General features: G+C 41.8%; 1 protein-coding gene across 1 annotated transcript in view; it reads left to right on the top strand.

Annotated features, from left to right (window-relative positions):
• Positions 1-23674, top strand: part of LOC124594830 (ATP-binding cassette sub-family C member 4-like) — a 270890-nt gene that overhangs the window by 214224 nt on the left and 32992 nt on the right. The window contains exons 13-18 of the mRNA XM_047133278.1: positions 5383-5606; positions 5989-6299; positions 17797-17876; positions 19916-20066; positions 20463-20569; positions 20848-20968. Of these exons, the coding sequence (XP_046989234.1) occupies positions 5383-5606; positions 5989-6299; positions 17797-17876; positions 19916-20066; positions 20463-20569; positions 20848-20968 (994 nt within the window). The remainder of the gene's footprint in view (positions 1-5382; positions 5607-5988; positions 6300-17796; positions 17877-19915; positions 20067-20462; positions 20570-20847; positions 20969-23674) is intronic.

Genomic DNA, 23674 nt, shown 5'->3' with positions numbered 1-23674 from the left:
TCGAGTCACAGAACCTATTCCTCTTAGAAATCTCCCCATGTACTGACAATACTCTTTTCCTGGTTTCACCGACGTGGGCAGAAACAAAGATTTACCCAACTGGCGAGCTGCAGCGAAGCCAGCGACAGCTTGTAAAAATGCGGAAATCCTCTGCTGCTTCAGAATGAAAAGTTTAATGTCACTTTCTCTCTATTTCCATACGTTTTCCGCATTAATTTATATGTTGTGAACAAATACTCTCTTTCCTGTCGGTCCTCGTTCTTTTTTAAAATGTTTATTACAAATCAGTTTACTGGATCGACTGTTGTCTATAAGTCCCTCTTGTAGCTGCACCTTGAAACCATCTTTTCTTTTGTGTGAGTCATTGGTCCCAGCGAACAGGGGATTGTTAAAGTTCCCTGCTCTGTAATGGCACTTCCCGAGATGCGAGTAACCCACACAAGAAACCTTCCGTTTTCCGTTTAGAGTTATCAGAAAAATCAAAATACATTTTTAAAGAAAGAACACGACGCACCACTAAGGAATTATCCGAATGGGATCGAAATTGGTGGATGTGATGTACCGGGTGATAAAAAGTCAGTATAAATTTGAAAACTTAATAAACCACGGAATAATGTAGATGTAGAGGTAAAAATCGACACACATGCTTGGAATGACATGGGGTTTTATTAGAATAAAAAAAAAAAAAATTGCTAGACGCATGAAAAATCTCTTGCGCGCGTCGTTTGGTGATGATCGTGTGCTCAGCCGCCACTTTCGTCATGCTTGGCCTCCCAGGTCCTTTGGGGTTACCTGAAGTCGCAAGTGTATCGTGATCGACCGACATCTCTAGGGATGCTGAAAGACAACATCCGACGCCAATGCCTCACCATAACTCCGAACATGCTTTACAGTGCTGTTCACAACAGTATTCCTCGACTACAGCTATTGTTGAGGAATGATGGTGGACATATTGAGCATTTCCTGTAAAGAACATCATCTTTCCTATGTCTTACTTTGTTATGTTAATTATTGCTATTCTGATCAGATGAAGCACCATCTGTCGGACGTTTTTTGAACGTTTGTATTTTTTTGGTTCTAATAAAATCCCATGTCATTCCAAGAATGTGTGTCAATTTGTACCTCTCTATCTCTATTATTCCGTGATTTATTCAGTTTTCAAATTTATACTGACTTTTGATCACCTGGTATATGTAGATACAAACAAATGATTACATGTTAAGAAAAACTGGATGATTTATTCAAGAGAACGAGCTTCACAAATTCAAATCAATAACGCGTTGGTCCATCTCTGGCCTTTATGCAAGTAGTTATTAGGCTTGTCTGTGATTGATAGAATTGTTGGATGTCCTTATGAGGGACATCGTGAAGAATTCTGTCCAATTCGCTCTTTAGATCGTCAAAACCCGGAGCTGGTACGAGGGCCTGCCAATAATGCTCCGAACTTTCCGGAGAGATCTGGCAACGTTGCTGGCAAGGTAGGGTTTAGTAAACACGAAGACACGCAGTAGGAACTCTCGCCGAGTGCAGGCTGAAATTATGTTGCTTAAATGTAAACCCAGCATGGCTGATGACAATCAAATGGATCCTGCTACGACGTAGTTGTCTGGCCGTACGGCGGGAAACAGTCGGGGTGCGATCACATCGCTGTCTGGGTCGTCTCCACACAAGTCTTCTCTGATCACCGGTACCCATTTAGAAACGGGATTCATCAGTGAAGACAGTACTCCAGCGAATGAGATTCCAGGGCGAAGACGTTTCTGGAGATTCCCTGTACAGCGGTGGGATACCAACCTGACTGTCATCCGCCATACGGCCCGACAACCACGAATGATGTTTTGGAGTGTCATTTCATTTCCTGGCAGGACCCCTTTGCTTGTTCATCCCAGGCAACGCCCCGTTTTGTTGCCCTTAATGGTAAGCCATCCCGGACCTGTCCAGTCCTAACTTGGCCAGCAAGGTCGCCGAATCTCTCCCCATTTGGGAAATTTTGGAGCGTTATGGGCAGGAAAATTCACCCAGCTCGGGATTTTGACGATCTCACGCGCCAATTGGACAGAATTTGGCATGATATCCCTCAGGTGAACATCCAACAACTCTATCAATCAATGCCAAGCCGAGTAACTGCTTGCATAACGACCAGGGGTGAACCAGCACGTTATTTACTGGCAGAATTTGTGAAGCTCTTTCCATTGAATAAATCATTCAATTTTTTCTGAAGCGCGCCAGGTTGGCCGAGCAGTTCTAGGCGCTACAGTCCGGAACCGCGCGACCGCTACGGTTGCAGGTTCGAACCCTGCCTCGGGCATGGATGTGTGTGATGTCCTTAGGTTAGTTAGGTTTAAGTAGTTCTAAATTCTAGGGGACTGATGACCTCAGAAGTTAAGCCCCATAGTGCACAGAGCCATTTGAACCATTTTTTTTCTGAAACTGCAATCGTTTGTTTGTCTGTACATGTACATCACATATCTATTCCCCTCTCATTCGTATAATTACTTCGTGGTGCATTGTTTTTTGTTCTTAATGTGTATTAATTTACGGTTACTTGTTCCCTCGGAGCTTTTAACTTTCAGAACTGCGTTTAACTTTTAATACGCAGTTACTTGTACTTGCCTTTATCTAATCCATCTTCCTTTTGTATTTATTCTCCCATTTTATCAAGATTTATGTTTGTGCAACCCCTCTAACGCTCTGATTTTCCATCATAGATACAACAAATTTCTTATGTGGTTCCCCTGATCTGACGATTCTTGATTCTTTTACTAATTTTTTTTAGGAGGGAATGACCAAAACCTCATGTACATGACACCAGTTCCCGACTAAGAAACACTTCTCGTCAGGATACTTGCAGCCGTCAGATGAGGTTCATGCGATGCCCGGTGTTCCTGCTACGACCTAAAATGTCACCCCAGACCCACGGCCAAAAGCTATGTGGAGCGTCGCCAGACACGTCTGCGCTGGTCATCGGCGCTAAGTTACAAGCGAGACTCATCACTGAAGACATTTCTGCTCCATTGAATGAGAATCAAGGCCGAAGACATGTCTCGGGACGCCCCGGACAGTAGTGGTATACCAACCTGACTGTGGCCCGCCATACGGCTGGACAACCAGGACTGATGGTCTGGGGTGCCAATTCATTTCCTAGCAGGACCCATTTGCTTGTCATGCGCGACACCCTTACACCACAGCCGTACGTCGACGATATCTAAGCCGGTCTTGTTGCCCTTCATGGAAAGCCATTCTGGACTTTCATTTCAGTTAGACAATGCCCACCTTCACACGGTGAGAGTTTCTGCCACTTGTTTTCCTGCTGGTCAAACCCTGTCTTGGCTAGCAACGTCGCCGAGTCTCTCCCCAATTAAGAACGTTTACAGCATTATGTGCAAGGCCCCCAACCATCCCAATATTTGTACGATCTGACGCACCATTTGGACAGGATCTGACACGCTATCCCTCAGGAGGACATCCGAAAACTCTGCAGATCAATATGAAGCCGAATAATTGATCGCATAAGGGTCAGAAGAGGACCAACACGTTATTGACTTTCTCAGTTTCTGAAGCTCTTTCTCTCGAATAAATCATCCAATTTTTCTGAAATTGTTATCTTTTTTTTATCTTCCCATCCGGATAATTTCTTCGTGGTGCCTAGACTTTTTTTTGTCTTGGTGTTTATATAAATACATTTACAAAGAAAGTCACATATCTTTTGGTGAGGGATGTGTTGCTGTTCATTACAGCGAAAGAAGAACGGTGATTAAAAACTTCAACGTGCTGTCAGAAGGACTATGAGAGACTCTTTTAACGAATTTGAAAGCAATATTTTATCTGCAGATTCTAAAAATAACCCCAAAAAATTTTAGTCGTACGTAAAATCTATGAACGCTACAAATAATTCAATACCTTCTCTTGCTGACAGTACGGGTAATGTAACTGATGATGATAAACAGAAGGCCGAAATTCTAAACCTGTCTTTCAAAAACTCGTTTAAGATAGAGGACTGCAGCACCATTCCCCCTTTCAATTATCGAACAAACGAAAGGATGGCTGACATAGTGTTTAGTGTATCTGAGATTGTAAAACAGTTAAGATCCTTAGACGCCAGAAAGGCATCTAGCCCAGACGGTATCCTCGTAAGATTTTATGTTGACTGTGCTACAAATATAGCACAGCATTCTTATCCATCATCTATAAGAGATCATTGGAACGGCGGAAAGTTCCACGGGACTGGAAGAAGGCCCAGGTCATAGCAATCTATAAAAAGGGTAGAAAATCGGATGCACATAATTACCGGGCAATTTTACTGACATCGTTTTGTTGTAGAATCATGGAACATATTTTGTGTTCAGACATAATGACCTTTCTAGACGCTGAGAAGCTCATCTGCAGAAATCATCACGGTTTTAGGAAACAGCGGTCATGCGTGACACAGCTGGCCCTTTTTGTGCATGATATACAAGAGGCTCTAGATACCGGCTCCCAGGTGGATGCCATATTTTTCGGCTTTCGAAAGGCGTTCGAATGACATATGCGGCTGGATAGAAAGTTTTCTAACAGACAGGGAGCAGTATGTCGTCCTGAACGGGGTAACTGCAACAGAAACAAGAGTAACTTCAGGTGTGCCCCAGGGCAGTGTAATAGGTCCTCTGCTTTTTACGATTTACATAAACGATCTGGTTGATGTTATTTACAGCGGCCTTAGACTGTTTGCCGTTGATGCTGTAATTTACAGGAAAGTAGTATCACACGAAAGTTGTGAACAAATCAATGAGGATTTGCAGAAAATAAATGCGTGGTGTAATGACTGGCAGTTATCTCTCAATATTAGTAATTGTAACCTACTGCGTATAACAAGGCGAAAATCCCCATTAATGTACGAGTACAAAATAAATGATCAGTCTTTGGAAGAGGTAACATCAGTCAAGTATCTGAGTGTGACTATTCGAAATGATCTCAAATGGAATGATCAGATTACGCAAGTAACGGGTAAGGCGAACTCTGGATTGCGGTTTATTGGTAGAATCCTGAAGCGATGCAGTCATTCAACAAAGGAAATAGCTTACAATACGTTAGTTCGTCCAGTCTTGGAGTATTGTTCGTCTGTATGGGACCCTTACCAGTTCAGTCTGATTCAAGAGATTGAGAAGGTCCAAAGAAGAGCTGCAAGATTCGTGACTGGTACATTTAGCCATCGCGAGAGCGTTACAAATCTCATAGAAAGTTTGAAGTGGGACACACTTGCTGATAGACGACGCGATAGCGGAGTATATATGTAGATGCAGAAGATACATTTATGTTATCCTTTCTGTTGTATCTGAAAGTGTGTATTTGTTAATAAATAAGACTAATTTTGAGATTGTCTATTGTGGCCTTTTTTTCCTCAAGAGCAAGACTTCACGGCACGGCTCCATACTGGAAGAGGAAGAGGAAGAGGAGGAGGCGGCTGCACCGGACATGATGGAAGCAACGACCAAGGGCGTCGTCAAAACTTCCCCCTACATTGGCTACTTCTCGTCAGGGACCAACTACTTCGTCCTATTCATCTTAATGCTGATGTTCATTTGTGCACAAGGATTGGCAAGTGGCGCTGATTATTATATTTCGTACTGGTGAGTAAACAGTCAAATGTCTTTTGTCTAGCCGCAACACTTATCCGCAATGAAATTAACATAAAAAATGATTTTTTTACCTAAAATACTGTGAACTGCTGTAACAAGGTTCAGTGGAAATGATCATATATTTTTCTGGAACGTACTATTTAATGCGTATATCCAACGTCAGAGTACATCTTGACTCTTCCTTACAGTATTACAAATATCAGTATAGCATTGATTGTCCTCCAGCACCATATTATGTTAGACACTGAACATCATTTTTGCGTCACTCTCCAACGGTAACCCCTTTCTTCATCAATATGTAGTTATATGGAACTTGATACTCCTATCGATTATTTATCAGAATAACAGTGAATATATACTTTTTTTCCCACAGGACGACGCAGGAAGAGGCAAGGTTGGCGCGCATTATTGAGATGCAGAATAACAATGGCACAACGGACGGAGGGAACATACTTGTAATTAGTTCTGAAGACGGTGTCAATATTCAAGGGATTGACAACATATTAGACACAGACACCTACATTTTTATTTATATTGGAATCATTGCTGCACTGTTTTTAATAGCGTTCACTAGGTCTTTTGTGTTTTATAATATCTGCATGAGCTGCTCCAAACAGCTTCACAATACAATGTTCAAGAATTTGTTACGAACACCCATGCGATTTTTCAATTTAAACCCATCAGGTAAGTGAAAATTGATCTATAAAATATTAAAATGTCCTATTACATTTTATTCACTGTTGCTTTAGTGATCTCTGTTAGGACAGAATTAAGAATCACATTATAAAAATTTTAATTATAAGGATACTCCGTGTTTTGAGAGTTTCACTTTTGCTTTTATTACGTGGAAGCAACGCATCGGCAACTGCTGCACCATAACACAACGCACGTCATTTCGTGTCTAGCACTCTCAATTCCGTTACCCGCCTCCGCAACAGAGATTGCTAACGTCCGATACTGTTCTGGCACTAGATCGTGTTGAATGCTTGGAAGAGCTAATTCAGGATGACTTTACCTTATCCACTGTCTATTGCTGCTCTATAGCGGTTGATTTGGTTCTTCTTAACTGTAAATAAAAATTCCTGCTTACAGACATTGTTTCTATGATCGTGTAAAAATGATTCCTTCATGGCGCATTTGGCGCAGTTTTCTATAACCCAGAGTTTTACTGAACAAGCACCGTGGTATAGGGGTAGCGTCTTCGAATAGTAGTCAAAAAGTACTGAGTTCAGGATTCACTCCCACATGTCGCCTTTAATTGTGAATAAAAACTATCAGCTCTGGCAGCCGAAGATCTCCGGCATAAGAAGTCATCAAGCTATGCCGACAGCCTTATCAAAGACGACGGAGGAGCGGACAGAAGTTCTGGATACTCTCTTGCCCTTGGGGGTGGTAAACTGGCCCTGTAAGGGGGAAGAATCTATAATGTTCAACGGCATGAAGATGCAGAAGGCAATGGAAATCAGTGCATTAAAGGCACATAACATGTATCCACAGAACCTGTGGCCTGTAAATGAGGAAGTGTCGTGGATGCTGATCTTTCCATTGGCAAAATATTCCGAACTAGTCCCCTATTGCGATTTCCGGGAGGAGATTGTTAAGGGGAAGGTGACCATGAGAAAAGCAACATACGGAAGGCTAACATTCCACGAATTGGAGTGTGTATAGTCAGAAATGTGGTAGTGAAGGTATAAAACGTGAGAAAGGAAATGCAGAAGCTAAATAAAGGTGTAATGAAGGGTCAGTGTAGTGAAATGGAAGAAAGGTAAAAATTTTTGGTCAGACGAATGTGGGACAATATCAACAGCAGCAGAAAGTGGTATAACGGGAATAGGATTGGTTATGAAGAGGAAGGTAGGGCAGAGAATGAGTTTCACTGAATTCAATAGTAGGATTACCCCCATCAGAAGCGACAGCAAACCAGCGCCAACAACAAAAGTTCAGGTATACATGCCATTTTGACAAGCAGAGAATGAAGAGACAGAATAGATGAGGGACTGAACAGGTAACTCGGCATGAAAAAAGAACTGAAAATCCAGCAGTTATATGGGACTGGAACTCTGTCGGGAAAGAAGGAACTGAAGCTGGTGCTACGAGAGAATATGGGCTCGGTAGTGGGAATGAGAAAGGAAAAGGGCTAATGGATTCTGCAGTAAACTTCAGCTGGTAACAGTGAATGCTCAGTTCAAAAACCACGAGAAGAGGAGGTATACTTGGGAAAGACCTGGAAGCATGGAGGGATCCCAGCTGGATCACATCATAGTGAGGCAGAGATTCCGAAATCAGATACTGGATTGGAAGGCGTGACCAGTAGCAGATATACTCAGATTACAATTTAGTAACAATGAAGAGCAGCTTGAAGTTTGAGAAGATCGGCAGGAAGAATCAACGTGAAAAGCCTTGAGATACTGAAGCACAGAGAAATGGTGATGTGCATTTGAGGTTGTCTAAGGCTGTAGATACTACGATAACGAATACCAAAGTAGGCAGTTCAGCTTAACAGAAATGGACTTATCGAACAAGGGAAATCATTGAAATTGCACAGACAGATATAAGCATAAAGAAGATAACTTCGAAGAATCCTTGAGTAACAGGAATAAAACTTCAACTGTTCGAAGAAAGAAGGAAGTATAAGAATGCTCAGGAAAATTCACAAACAGGAATAAAACGAATGCAAGGAAGCTCAGGCGAAATGGCTGCAAGAAAAATTTGATGACATCGAAAAATAAATGGTCATCGGAAAGACTGATTCAGCCTACAGAGAGGTCAAAAGAACTTTCGGTTAAATTGTGAGCAAAGATGGCAACGTTAAAAGTGCAGGAGGAATTCTACTGTTAAACGTAGAGGGGAGAGTGGATAGATGGAAAGAATACATTGAAGGGCTGTACGAACGAGAGGATCTCTCTCCTGACATGATATGAGAAAAATATAAGTCGATTAGGAAGACTTAGAACATCCAGTGTTAGTCAGAGTTTGGCCGAGCTTTGGAAGATTTACATTCAAATAACGCAAAAGGCACATACAACATTCCTTCTAAAATCGTTGGGGGAAATGGCAACCAAACGATTATTCAAGTTCGTGTGTATAATCTATAGGATTGGAGACATATCATCAGACTTCCGGAAAAAAATATCATCCACATATTTGCAAAGATAACAGGGACACATAAAAGAGAGAATTATCGCACAAGAGCTTATGGATCCAACTTGCTGACAATAATAATATAAAAGTGGTCAGAAACAGTCTGAAAAACGTGCTAGGATTTTTAGGGTAGGTTGTGCAGAGAAATAATTGTTAATAAAAAAATTGATACATTGCATCGTTTTCGAGTTAATTAGCGTTGTTAATCAGGCAGTTGCGCGCGCAAATGTTCAAATGGCTTAGTTCGGTTTCCTGAAACAGAACAAGACAGCGATACAATGATTGGATATGGGACGGTAGTAAGGAGCCAAAGACTGAGCAGTTTCGTGCGCTACCATCTATTCTACGAGAACAACTGGCACTAACTGCATCTGGCGAGCCTCTTGAATTTGTGCACGCAACGGCTTGATTGGTTAACTCTAATGCTAATTAACTCGGAAACGATGCAACACAATGAATTTTTTTCTTGATAATTATTTCTCAGCATAGCCTACCCTGTAACACTATTACACGTTATAAACTTTTCAGACTCTTTCTGACCACGCTGTATAGAAAAATGGAAAAGAAAATTGAGGGTTTCTTAGGTGACCAGCAGCTTGCCTTTTGGATAGGTAAAGGTACCAGAGAGGCAGCTCTGACATTGCGCTTGATAAGGGAAGAAGGATTTTTCGACCTAGGAAAGCATTCCACAATGTAAAATGGTGCCTGATGTTCGAAATTCTCAGAAAAGTAGTATACGCTGTAGGGTAAGCATGTATAAGAACCAAGAAGAAACAATAAGAATAGAAGTCCAAAAACGAAGAGATCGTATTAAAAACGGGTGTAAATAGGGATTCAGCCTTTCTTCCCTGCTTTTCAGTCTACTGATCGAAGAAGTAGTTACGAAAAAAATTTAAAAAGGTATTACAATTAAGGTGATGGAACATCAGCAATAAGATTCGCTGGTGATATTGCCATCTTCATGGAAAGCGAGGAGGAATTACAGGACATACAGAAGCGATATACAGTCTACCGAAATGGATATGAACTGAAAGTAAACTGAAGAAGGACGGAAGTAATGAGCAGAAATGACGTTAGTGAGAAACTTAACATTAAAATAGGGGAGCACGAAGTACATGACGTAAAGAGATTCTGCTACCTTGGATGCAAAATAACATATGACAGACGAAGCAAGGAGGAGAAAAATTCAGTTTAGGACGGGCAGTGAGGGCATTCCTGTAGAAAAGAAATCTACTAGTATCATTAATAGGCTTTAATTTGAGGAACATTTTTGTTAGAATGTGCTTCTGGAGCACAGCCGTGTATGGTAGTGAATCATGTACTGAACTATGCGACAACCGGAGAAGAAGAGAATCGAGGTGTTGGAGATGTGGTTCTACAGAAGGATACTAAAAATTTTCTGGACAGATAAGATAAGAAGTGAGGAGGTTCTCCACATAATCGGCAAGGATATATGGAGAACATTGACAAGAAAAGGGACGCGATGACAGGACATGTGTTAAGACATCAAAGAATAACTTCCGTAGAACTAGAGTGAGCTGTAGAGGGTAAAAACTATAGCGGGAGGCAGAGATTGGAATAAATCCAACAAATAATTGAGGACATTGGATGTAAGTGCTACTCTGGAATAAAGATGTTTGCGCAGGAGAGGAAGTTGTTGCAGGGCCACATGAAATAGTCAGAGGACTGATGGCATCAATCGCTCCCCACTCGCACCCTCATAACTTCAGCGCTATCTGCATTAAGTTAGTCTCTTGATGAACTTGCAATGGATTCAGACTTGACTAACGGGTTAGTAAATCGTTTCAAATTATTGATGAGGGGTTGGTTGCAGTTTTCAGCCAAATAAACCGTTGTATTTTAGGATGTTCCAACAGAATTTTGCAGCCCGCTCCTCTGCTTAAAATTATATTAGCGTATCCGTGATAGTGGGAAAAAAACCTCCTCACCAGTATTTTGGTCAACATACGGAAGAGAGATGTGGCAGCCAACAGTTGCCTATCACCAGAGTGTGCGCTCTACATTGTCATCTACATTCCTCAAGCCACCTTATGGTATGTGGTGGAGGGTAATTCGTGCACCACGGTCACTTCCACACTTGTTTTACTCTCGAATGATCTGTGGGAGGAATGGTCGGTCGCAAACCTCCGCGTGAGCTCGTATCTCTCAGAGTTTGCTTTCGCAATCTTTTCGCGGGATATTTATAGGAGGAACCAATACAATGGTTGGCTCTTCTAAGAACGTACACTCTCGGAAACTCGACTTAAGCGGCATCGCGATATACACCTCTCTTGCAGCGTTTGCCACTGGAGCTGGATGAGCATCTGGGTGACGCTTTCTCGCTTATTAAACGAACCTATGCTGAGGTGCGCTGCTCGCCTTTAGATCTTCCCAATTTCCCCAACCAATAGTACTTATTGAGGGTCCCAGCTGTGTCCCGGGTTTGTCTCAAACTCCATCCACAATGTCTCATTGATCGTGATGTCTCCGTTGGATGGGGAGGTTGCGTTTGGCGGGCTGCATGATGGTATTCAAGAGAAGCAGACAGCGTATTGACACCATACAGTATGGTTGATCTGATGATGGTTGCATTATCCAACATCTTACCATTTCGAAACAATAAAGAAAGTGCCTTTCCGAATTTGAAGTGCCTAGACAATGACGATATTGGGATAAGACTTACAGTATTGTGAAGATGGCTGATACAACAAAAGTCATGGTAATGTATGTAAAGTTGCTAATGAACTCTGCTGCACTCAACCAAGGCAATGGATACGGTAGTAGCAGCAATAGTGGCGGTAGCAGTAGTAGTAATAGTAGTAATAATATTAGTAGTACATTTATTTAAAAACTGTAAACGGCAATACTATTAGTAATAGTACATTCAGCAATAGTAAAGCGTGATATGTAATAGTATAGAAAAAGATGGAACAAAGGCTAACAATAGGCTATGGTTAAGGTAAAAGTGCTTTCTTTCTGCAGTATGAAAAAGGTAAACAATTCTAAATATCCAAATGAAAATTGAATCAGAGAGTTGTGTAATATTAGTGACCACAGTAAGCATAATAACAACACGAGAAAATAAAGAAAAAAAAACGGTAATTTCTACTTCGCAAGCAAATGTGGACAGTAGAAGGAGATTGTAAAGCACCCTGTTCACAGTATGGGTAATGAACAATTAATTAAATGAAAAAAGAAGGTGTCGGCACCAGATTTCTGTCTCTAGTTTCTTCATCAACATCCCGCAAGTAAAATAATTCTTCCATACATTATTAAACTGTTTTAGCGCTGACGAGGCAAAGGTCAGACTTGTCATATCGAAACTTATCGTGGTTCTTGTGAAACTCATAGTTAACGTCAGAACATCCACATACTAAATACCAGTTGCCAGCATCATCCTGAAGTTACTGAAAAAATTTATAAAATGTGACATTTCTCGCATGGTTTCTTCACGGAAACTGCTCAGCGTAAAGCCGTAAATTCGATCGCTGTGCGGTGTGTGGCTCTTTTGCCGGTATTCCAGCGTCTTGTGAGATGGGCGTTGAAGTGCCGATTGAACTGCCGTGGGGCGGTTATGTTATGCATAATTTTTCTTCGAAATTCGTACAGAGTATACACAAATAAATACAAGGTTTCCAACATGTGGACATTAATTTTATTCCTCGCAACTATTGCAAAACTGTGACAGTATAATATTCTTTCGACTTGGTTTACAGTATAAATAAATAAATATAAGGTTTCCAAAACGTGGACATTTTGAACAGTTCTCGGGTATCCAACCGGGTAGCGTCGTAATTTATCCACAATATTTCGGCAGACGTACACGGTGCCATTGTCAGGTGGTTCCTGACGAATGCTGTGCTGTTCCACTCGGCGCCCTATATATACTAGCCGTTACCCCCTCCCACCTCTCCTGGTGTCTTCGGTGCGGCCGGCGCGGCGGCTACTGGAGGTGGTGGGGGAGGCGGCGCCTGGGTCTGAACTGGGGTCTGCAGTCTTCCCTGCTGCCGCCGTCGGGGGCGGTCCTCGATCTCTGGGGCCGCATCTTTCTCTCCAGGCTCAGTGCAGGGATCCAAGCCTGACTAAGTTGAAGGCCGCTGTCTTTATTATTTAGATCGTCCTGTAGTCTGATTTCGTTGGCCTCTTTAGTAACCCAGTCCCAGAAGTAGGAGGATTGACAGAGTATTTTTGTTTTTTCATAGTCCATAGTATGGTCAATCTTTATACAATGGTCAGCCACGGCTGATTTAGTGGCCTGGTGTAATTCGATATGGCGCTTGTGTAAGCGGCACCTCTCTTCTACAGTGCGAACTGTCTCCCCAATGTATATTTTCCACACTGACAGGGAATTTCATAAACGCCTGGATTTCGAAGGCCTAGGTCATCTTTCACTGAACCCAGTAGAGTCAAGGTTTTTGCAGGGGGTCGGAATACACATTTCACATTGTGTTTCCCCAGGATTCTACCGATTTTTCTTGAGGTGTTTCCGACAAACGGAATGCACGTCAACGACTTGTGTTCTTCTTGTTTCTTCTTCTTGTTCTCTTGGCGCAGTCTGTCTGAGTGCGTGTCTTATTTGCTTCTGGTTGTACCCATTTTTCCGAAATGTTGTCTCGAGGTGCTGCAGTTCTGCTGGAAGGCTCTCCTGATCGCAGATCGATCGCGCCCTGTGAACAAGTGTGCGCAAAACGTCTTCATTCTCTGAGTTGTGATGGTAATTGAAGGCATTTAGGTACAAAACGGTGTGTGTAGGTTTTCTGTATACACTGTGTCCCAGCTTGCCGTCAGGTTTCCGTTTCACCAGGACGTCAAGAAACGGTAGGGCAATATCCTGCTCCACCTCCATCGTGAACTGTATGTTGGGGTGCAGCGAGTTGAGTTGATCGAGAAATTCATTTAAGCTGTCCCGTCCATGTGGCCAAACAACGAACGTGTCATCCACGTAGCGGAAGAAACAAGTTGGTTTTTGTTTGGCTTGTTCTAGTGCCTTCTCCTCGAAATTCTCCATAAAAAAGTTGGCTACAACCGGTGAAAGCGGGCATCCCATGGCGACGCCATCTGTCTGTTCATAATAATTTCCGTCGAACAAGAAGTATGTTGAGGTGAGCACGAACTCAAAGAGCCTTCTACATCTACATCTACATTTATACTCCGCAAGCCACCCAACGGTGTGTGGCGGAGGGCACTTTACGTGCCACTGTCATTACCTCCCTTTCCTGTTCCAGTCGCGTATGGTTCGCGGGAAGAACGACTGTCTGAAAGCCTCCGTGCGCACTCTAATCTCTCTAATTTTACATTCGTGATCTCCTCGGGAGGTATATGTAGGGGGAAGCAATATATTCGATACCTCATCCAGAAACACACTCTCTCGAAACCTGGCGAGCAAGCTACACCGCGATGCAGAGCGCCTCTCTTGCAGAGTGTGCCACTTGAGTTCGTTAAACATCTCCGTAACGCTATCACGGTTACCAAATAACCCTGTGACGAAGCGCGCCGCTCTTCTTTGGATCTTCTCTATCTCCTCCGTCAACCCGATCTGGTACGGATCCCACACTGATGAGCCACCTCCTTTGTTGATGGACTACATTTTCTAAGGACTCTCCCAATGAATCTCAACCTGGTACCCGCCTTACCAACAATTAATTTTATATGATCATTCCACTTCAAATCGTTCCGCACGCATACTCCCAGATATTTTACAGAAGTAACTGCTACCAGTGTTTGTTCCGCTATCATATAATCATACAATAAAGGATCCTTCTTTCTATATATTCGCAATACATTACATTTGTCTATGTTAAGGGTCAGTTGCCACTCCCTGCACCAAGTACCTATCCGCTGCAGATCTTCCTGCATTTCGTTACAATTTTCTAATGCTGCAACTTCTCTGTATACTACAGCATCATCCGCGAAAAGCCGCATGGGACTTCCAACACTATCTACTAGGTCATTTATATATATTGTGAAAAGCAATGGTCCCATATCACTCCCCTGTGGCACGCCAGAGGTTACTTTAACGTCTGTAGACGTCTCTCCATTGATAACAACATGCTGTGTTCTGTTTGCTACAAACTCTTCAATGCAGCCACACAGCTGATCTGATATTCCGTAGGCTCTTACTTTGTTTATCAGGCGACAGTGCGGAACTGTATCGAACGCCTTCCGGAAGTCAAGAAAAATAGCATCTACCTGGGAGCTTGTATCTAATATTTTCTGGGTCTCATGAACAAATAAAGCGAGTTGGGTCTCACACGATCGCTGTTTCCGGAATCCATGTTGATTCCTACATAGTAGATTCTGGGTTTGTTGTCGAATTTCTTGCTTATCAGATCGATGGAGTCTTTCAGTGGCACCCTAGTGAAGAGGGACACTACGTCGAAGCTCACGAAAAAGTTGCTATCCTGGAGCCGAAGTTCTTGTATACGTTGCACAAAGCGGTTGGAATTGCGGATGTGGTATTCGCATTTTCCCACAAATGGACTAAGGAGACCCGTCAGGTGTTGGGCCAGTTCATAGGTTGCTGCTCCTATGTTGCTGGCTATTGGACGCATAGGTGTCCCATCATTGTGGACCTTTGGTAGCCCATACAGTCGTGGCGGTGCAGCCTTTCGTGGTCGAAGTTTCTTGACAGTTTTTTCATCAAAGGTACTGACAAGAAGTTCAACGGTTCTTTTTGAAGGCGACTTGTCGGGTCTCCTTCTATCCTTCTGTGCGCTGCGTCATCGAGAAGTTCGTACATTTTTCTCTTATATTCTGAGTGCAGGAGCAGTACTGTAGCATTGCCTTTGTCATAAGGCAAGACCACCAACTCAGGATGGCTGCGTAGCTCGCGGATGGCCGCTCTCTCCTCCTTCGAGATGTTCTGTTTCAGTGGTGCGGCCCTGGTGAGCGCACGGCACAGTTCACGACGTATTTCTTCTACTTCATTGGCTGGCAGAGTGTAGGTGGCCTGCTACACACTACTTATAATGTCCACAACCGGTTGAGTCCTTTCCCGAGCACCGACATTGCTGCGTCATTGGTCGTTCTTCCGGTAAGGGTGATGACAGTACGCTCACACTTCGATGTCTGCTTACTCGTAGCTTTTCTTCGTACCCCGTCTGCTTGTGTCCAGGTGGCAGCGTCAGCCCATTCCCATGATATGGGAGATAGAACTGAAAATATCCTGAGATGGACATCCAGCAGTTTCTTCGAAGTAGGCAGCGGCGAGTATAATGAATTCTCTCTCCTACCAGCGCTGAGCTGGCTCGTCTCATGATGCGCCTGGTCGTTGCAGTCCTTATGTGGTGAGTTATCTTGGCGAAGGGTGGCACGACACTAACGTCTCGGCATCTAAGCAGGAACGCAAGTGAGCACAGCAGTCGCTCCTTTTTGTTCCGCAGCTTGTCCAGCATCTTCATCTGTTGAAGCATTTCCTCCCCGTAGAGGTACTTGATATGCGCCTTATATATACTAGCCGTTACCCCCTCCACTAGTATATATAGGGCGCCGAGAGGAAGCCCAGCATTCGTTAGGAACCACCTGAAGATGGCAGCATGTATGTCTGCCGAAATATTGTGGCGAAATTACGACGCTACCCGGTCGGATATCCGAGAACTGTTCAAATTGGAAATACGCCGGGAAAACGTCAGATCACGTGGACATTAATTTTATTCTCCGCAACTATCGCAAAACAGAGATAATGATGCATTGTTCGAAAAATATATTTTTTTGTGCATCATGAACACAAACTTAAGGACGACATCTGACAGCTCTACTGGTCACAGACAGTGCTTTTAGAAAAAACTGGGCCTGAGTTGGAAATGAATCCGGACCTATTTTGAGGACTGCCACACATAGTTCATCAGATTTTGAAGGTGGGGAGAGAAAAACTGGTAGTGTACTAGCGACTGCATCTTAAGAATATTGCCATGTGGTAGACTGGAAACTGTAGTGATCTGATCATAATAAATTTCTCTGTTAATGTACTGTAAAACACCTTCCACTGACGGAAAATTTTTCTGTCTGGCGGTTGAAATAAATTCGTTAAACTAGTTGCAACATGAAGTGTCTCTACTTCTTTGTCAGGGTTAGCTATAATTGCTGCTGCTATTGAATCAGAAACTTGGCCAAGAATGTAGAAGTAGGAGGGATTTGTTCCCACAAAACGGAAGAAAATCATGATGCATGAAGAAATAAAGTTTTCATTTCTCTTATTTCAAAATGACTTCAGCTGGCATCTATTGTACGAAAATATCCTAAAAGCAGGCAGTAGAACATTCACAGGGTGTCCATCTCTTAGTTGCAAGCACCATGCAAGAAAATAACCATTTTCGTGACATTTTTAGGCCATTTCATGTTAACAACTGAAATCTCGTATATGGATTTTAATTGGCCTTAACTAGGAGCTGCAAAAAATTACAGCAGTATCAACGTGACAAGTCTGACCATTCATATGTGAGTCCTCATGTACGTCCCTCAACCCGGTTTCTATTTGAATAGCAGCCCATTTTATGTTGCTTAAAATAGTTTGTCGCAGACGCTAGTTCCTTTATTTTTCTATGAAATGTGTGACATCAATGACTTAAGACTTCTACCAAGAACCTAATCCTTCATGTCTTTATTGGGGGTGAATGAATAAAATTGTGGCAAAAGTGAAACTTGTTAACAAGTATGAAGCATAAGAAAGTCTTTGTAACTGTGACAGCAATTCATGTGACTTATCAATAGATCCTCGCACCTTAGGTCCATGGATCGAAACTATTTTCGCAATATTTCCATTGCTTTCATTTATACTCTCACGATAAACTTCCACCATATCAACACGGAGACATTACATCACCTGCAACTGATATCGCCCTTAATAAGGAAGCGACATGGTTAAATGTATTCATTTTGCTACAAGGTTCAGTGCCCAATTTTTTCCATGACAGCAATAAATGGCATGCCTGAAGATGGTCTAAAGCACACTTAAAAAAGTATTCATGTCGTTACAGAAATAGTGACATGAAATCTGTTTCGTTCGTTTTGCTTAATGTTAATGAGGGCTATTTTATTTCAGGTAGAATCCTGAACCGTTTCTCTAAAGACATGGGAGCTATAGACGAATTGTTGCCAAAGGCAATTTTGGATGCTGCTCAAGTAAGTCAAACGCTATAACTGATAAGTTAGTGAAGTGTGTAATGTAATTAAACCGGAGACAGTATACTAAATGATTTTCTGTTTGAATAACTGTTTGCTTAATATTTTTCGTAATCCTTCCAAGCTGCTGAAAATATTTTCAGTAAGGAAATTGATGACATTGTTTCATTTTCTCGATGTATCCGATAAATAAATTCAGATATTATCACTTCAGCAGACTTCCACGACCATTGTTTACATTAACTAAGCTTCTGTAGAAGTAAATAGTTTTTTTAACACAGACAACACATGTGTGATGTGACAGCTTTCTGAAAAACGGATGATGAGTTTCGTGTAAGGTATGAAGAAGTGAAAATGACAAAATGTATATGCGGGACTCCCACTGGGCTCCGTTCTTGGGCCAAAACTTTTTCATTTTTGTTAATCTACTTTATTTGATAGTGGCTATCATCTTTATGCCGATGACCTTAGCTGAACTTAAGACACCTAAAAGTATCTCTTCTGCAATCTTCGGCATGATCAGCACAGAGATAGATGCAAAAACTTGGTCACTTAATAAAACAGAAATAAAGTCTCAAATGGTTTTTATTCCCACCTCATATTTATCAGTAAACGTTTCTACTCCTTTTTTTGAAAAGAACCATATGATGCTTCAGAGGTATATCTTTTGAAAAGAACCATATGATTCTTCAAAGGAATATCTTTTACATGCAAGCAAGCGTAAACTTCTGGTACTTTTTAAAGTTACATTCACCATCAAAGTTTTCATTTATTTTTCACAGGTTTTTAAAGTACTCTTCACTGGACGCACGCCAAATATGCAGACGACAGTCAAACTCGTCGCATATTTTTGCGAGAACCTTTCGTGTTATTGCATTCAGTGTTGTAGCCAAGTGACGCAGCAGTTCACCAAAGTTGTTGGAAGGGGAGACAAAGAGGCGAAATCTTACATAAATGCCCTCACCCCCTCACGAAAAAGTCACATACCGTATCGTCTGGCGACCTAGGAGGCCAGTTGTGTATTGCGAGATCAGTATGTCCCAGAGCCCCATACATCTGTAAGAGATGAATTGCCAAACTCTCGACCGAAATCACGCCGCACGTCTTTTGTTGCCCCGTTATCGCCGTCTCGACTACCGGCCACTTACAACTGGCGGTCAAGTCGCTATCATTACTCATGTAAGGTATTTTTGAAATACCCTCTATAGCCAACGCAGGTACAATACAAACTTTGGCACTCATTAGTCCTGCTGAATCTATATTACATTGATGTAGTACAAGTAATTAAAAACCTAGATGACTAGAGCTAGGTATGAATTCATGTGTGCAATGCGCTTGTACCGTTAGACTGTTTAACTAATCAGTGCCTATAATATACAGTTACGGTAAGTGCCATCAGGAAATTGACTTGCTTCTTATTCGTGATGTTTTCATAGTCAATAGCCTCCTCACAAACTCTCCTCCAGTGTTGAATTTTTTTCCTTCAACCATATCAGTAACACAACATCTGAAACGACCTCAAGTCATCAATGTCAGCCATAGATCTATGGTGCAAGGTATCTGGTAACTTACGTAATATACTTACCACTCTGTGGTCACATCGCGTTTAAAATATTTTCTATTGTTATAATAATATAAACAAGGAAATGATAATACCTGGAAATAACAATAGAAGTTGAAAAACGAAATTCATTCTCCATGTTATTTACAAGGAGATGTACAAGAAGGTAAATAATAAGCCAGATGTACAGAGCTTAGCAGATATATGAAGACGTAAGAGTAATATTGCAAAGTATGCGTACATGTTGTAGTATGATTGTTGTTTCAGCTTTCTATCACCAGGTTTTCGGTACGGAGTAATGAACTACAAGATCATTCGTGAAAGTATATTTCCTCACAAATTTTTTCATCGATGATGTTGATGCTCTGAAATACTCTTTCTTGTTATAGCGCTATATAAAAAGAAGAAAATATGTCTGCTAAGCATTTTACAAGAAGATAAATTTCTGATTTGACATCAGTGGCTATTTTTGTTTCAGATAATCATGCTCGTCCTAGGATCTCTAATTGTCGCCGTGTCTGTCAACTGGGTTTACATACTACCTATCGTTGCTATGGGAGCCTTGTTTTGGTTCGTTAGGAAGGTTTATCTGAGGGCGTCGAAGAACATCAAGCGCTTGGAAGGAATGAGTGAGTATGACGTCTGAATATTTTATCTGTGCTGTTACTCTGTTCCAGCGAATTCTGCATTTACAGGAGCTGACGGGTTCTGGGACACATGATTTTTCATTTTTTTCTATGATCAGAATTCATTGTATTGCGTAAGTCGTATCAACATAGTAAAAAAAAGTTCAGTGAAGGCTCATGTCACAGCCCACATATAAGCGAAGTTAGAAATCACTTGTAGCACACTTCGATCATATAGCCTAATTTAGCGTCTTATCGACAAGAATAATTTCTCTTTTATTGTGATGCTACATAATCCACTAACAGAATAAGCTTGTTGGCAATACTGAGCCATCAGTACCCTCCTATGCCTTTATACCTGCTGTGACTCCTCTATACGAATATGTCCTTTTTTCGCAGCAAAGAGCCCAGTCTTCACGCACCTCTTGGCAACTCTTCAGGGCTTAACGACTATAAGAGCATATGGAGCCCAAAATATTCTCAAGGAGGAGTTTGACAAACATCAGGTAATCTAAATGGAAAGAATAACGTATCTTAAACAACTTAAATTGGCGTACTACTATTATCTAGTGACGTTCTCAAAAATGTACACCTCTAGCTTTAGAAGAAATTCTGTAACCAGTCCCATTGCTTCATTACATCATAAAACACTGTTTCCTTTCACAGTTAGCCGTTGGCCAATGAATAATGTCCGTAGCGTAAAAGAAACTTAACTTGTTTGTGTTATAAGCGATCATTTTCAATGTGTAAATTATGTAAGACCGTAACATGCATCTCATTTCAGGACTTACACACGGCTGCTTGGTACATGTTTCTAACGACGTCTCAAGCGTTTGGATTCTCACTGGATATTATGTGCCTTATTTACATAACGTTTATCACGTACAGTTTCCTGTTCCTGGAAGGTGAGTACACAAAACGGTGCAATGCCTGGAAAGATATAGTAGAGTAATGCGAGTTGCAGTTTTCCCGAAATATTGATTCACGGACTAATACTACCGTCAGTGTCCACTCTTCATTTTATGTATGACTAATGTGATCCATATCTACAAGGAAGGATTCGTAAGGCAGGTAAACGACTACTGTGTAATGGAAAAGATTACTAAGCGGCATGATTGTTGCAAGCGTGGTTATCGTAATGGTTCTTTTTTTTCATACTTCTCACTCTGGTACAATGCAGTGTAGTTAGTTGGCTCGTATATTAAGCAGCCTGCTGCCGGGGTTTGAAAAAAAAATACAAACATTAGTGAGGCATAGTGGCAGAAAGTGTTCTCTAAAAATGTGCATTATGGCCTACGTATAACGAAGTTGAGGTAAATTCATGCGGATGTTGTACAGAAACGTTCCGGATGCCGAGCTGAGATTTTCTTTCGAGAAATGGCCCATAAAATTCAAGGTAGCGTAATAGAAGACTGTCGTATTATAATTAGTGAGGCTGTGGAGAAAGTAGGTATCTCGTATAAACAGCTACAAAATATCCTGAATGAAGAAACTGAATGTGCCATGTCCATCGCTGTTGCTAACTCCAAACTGAAATGAATACAGGAAGGTGACTTGAAAATAATGGTCTGAAAAGTTGAGGGGTACTACACAGAACTTCTGTATGCGAAACTTGGATCTACTATCACAAAAAAATGTTCAAATGTATGTGAATTCCTAAGGGACCAAACTGCTGAGGTCATCGGTCCCTAGACTTACACACTGCTGAAACTAACTTAAACTAACTTACGCTAAGAACAACACACACACCCATGCCCAAGGGAGGACTTGAACGTCCGCCGAGAGGGGCCGCGCTGCTACCACACTGTGCAGACAAAGGTATACTTCAAACAAAGGGGTCTTTCACAAAACTGATGGTGATTGTTTTATAGGACTCGCAGAAAATCTTCATGGTAAACTATGTATTTGGAAAACGTTCTTACTATGCAAGTATGGTTAGATAATTTGCATACCGAGTAGAACAGGAAATGGCCAAGATTAGCGAGCAGGAAGTAGCTTAGTCTGGCACCAAGTAAGTGACCTTGCACCACATCGGCCGCTACAGTGTTAAAGCTGGACAAACTTGATTGTGAAATAGTTTCCCACACACAATTTTGCCATAGGATTGATTTCTTGTGATGCTTTCAGTTTAGTACAGTCAAAAAATGTGTAAACGAATATTTTGCGTGGTTGGAAGCAAATTTTTTTCCGCTGCAAAAGAAAAAGAAAAAAAAAGATTGGAATATCGCTGGATCATATCCGACGATCCCAATAAAAATGATGTTCAGAAATAAGTAGGTGTTTGAAAGAAGTGATTTGGTGTGTTGCGTTTCTTTTTGCCAAGCTTATGACTTTATCCTCGTAGGTTAAGAGAAGGATCTGGCGAGTCCCTAGACAGACACACACGAATTGTTATGAATTGTTATTTGTTAAAAGAACAAGAAAATGAACGTGTGTGAGTGTGTGTGTTTGTGCGTTTGCGAGAGAGAGAGAGAGAGAGAGAGAGAGAGAGAGAGAGAGAGAGAGAGGGAGACCGGGGGGGGGGGGGGGTGGGTTAGGTTACTTCTTTGAATGTAGTTGACAAATTGCACGACAAATGGTGGAATATAAAATTCAGACCGTCAGCATCGTATACATGTGGCTACGACAGCAGATTAATAAATTATAGCAGTTGAAATCAAGTCGATAAAACTTTTCATTTAGCACAGTGATGTCAAGTTCTGAACAATATGCAGTGCACTGAAAATATGTTGCATCTCTAAGTTACTAAATTTTTTGCTAGAATGCTGTTGAGGATTTTACGAGGTGCCTCGAAAACGAGGTACGAGTATGCTGATTGTTGCTGTTTCACGTTGGCTGTCATCATGAGAAATCGTAATCTTTGAACGACACCAACTACTAACTACATGTGCACACGACTTGTACACTAAATTAGGTCCGTATACAATTGCCTCAGGTAATTAAATTCACCGTAAATTGCGAACGTCGATGTTAGCAACGCTCGTGCTAAACTCAGATTGCACTTTTGTCACATGACATTCTACAAATTATGTATGAAGGGCAATAGGCTAATTCCACATTCCTAGATTTCCGGCCGGCCGCTGTCGCCGAGCAGCTCTACTCGCTTTAGTCTAGAACCGCGCGACCGCTACGGTCGCAGGTTCGAATCCTGCCTCGGGCATGGATGTGTGAGATGTCCTTAGGTTAGTTCGGTTTCAGTAGTTCTAAGTCTAGGCGACTGATGACCTCAGATGTTAAGTCCCATATTGCTTAGAGACATTTGAACCATTTTGAACCTAGATTTCCCTAAAGCTTTTGAGACAGTGCCACTCTGCCGACTGTTAACGTCGATTAAATATCTAGGCCTAAAGTTGCATAGAGGTATGAAATGGAATGAGGATGTAATGATTGTAGTAGGAGAATTTTAGTAAAGTGTAATTCATGTGTAAGGGATCGCTCATATAGGACACTAGTGCGATCCATTGTTGAGTACTGTTCTAGCGTTTGGGATCCGCACCAGGTCGGAATGAAAGAAGACTTCGAAGTAGTCCGAAGGCGGGCTGCTAGATTTGTCACTGGTAGATTCCAACAACACGCAAGTATTACAGAGATGCTTCGGGAATTCAAATGGG

Source organism: Schistocerca americana, chromosome 2 (assembly GCF_021461395.2).
Source record: "Schistocerca americana isolate TAMUIC-IGC-003095 chromosome 2, iqSchAmer2.1, whole genome shotgun sequence".
Lineage (NCBI taxonomy): Eukaryota > Metazoa > Arthropoda > Insecta > Orthoptera > Acrididae > Schistocerca > Schistocerca americana.
Note: the sequence above shows the minus strand (reverse complement) of the source record. Positions and strands in the feature narration are given on the sequence as shown.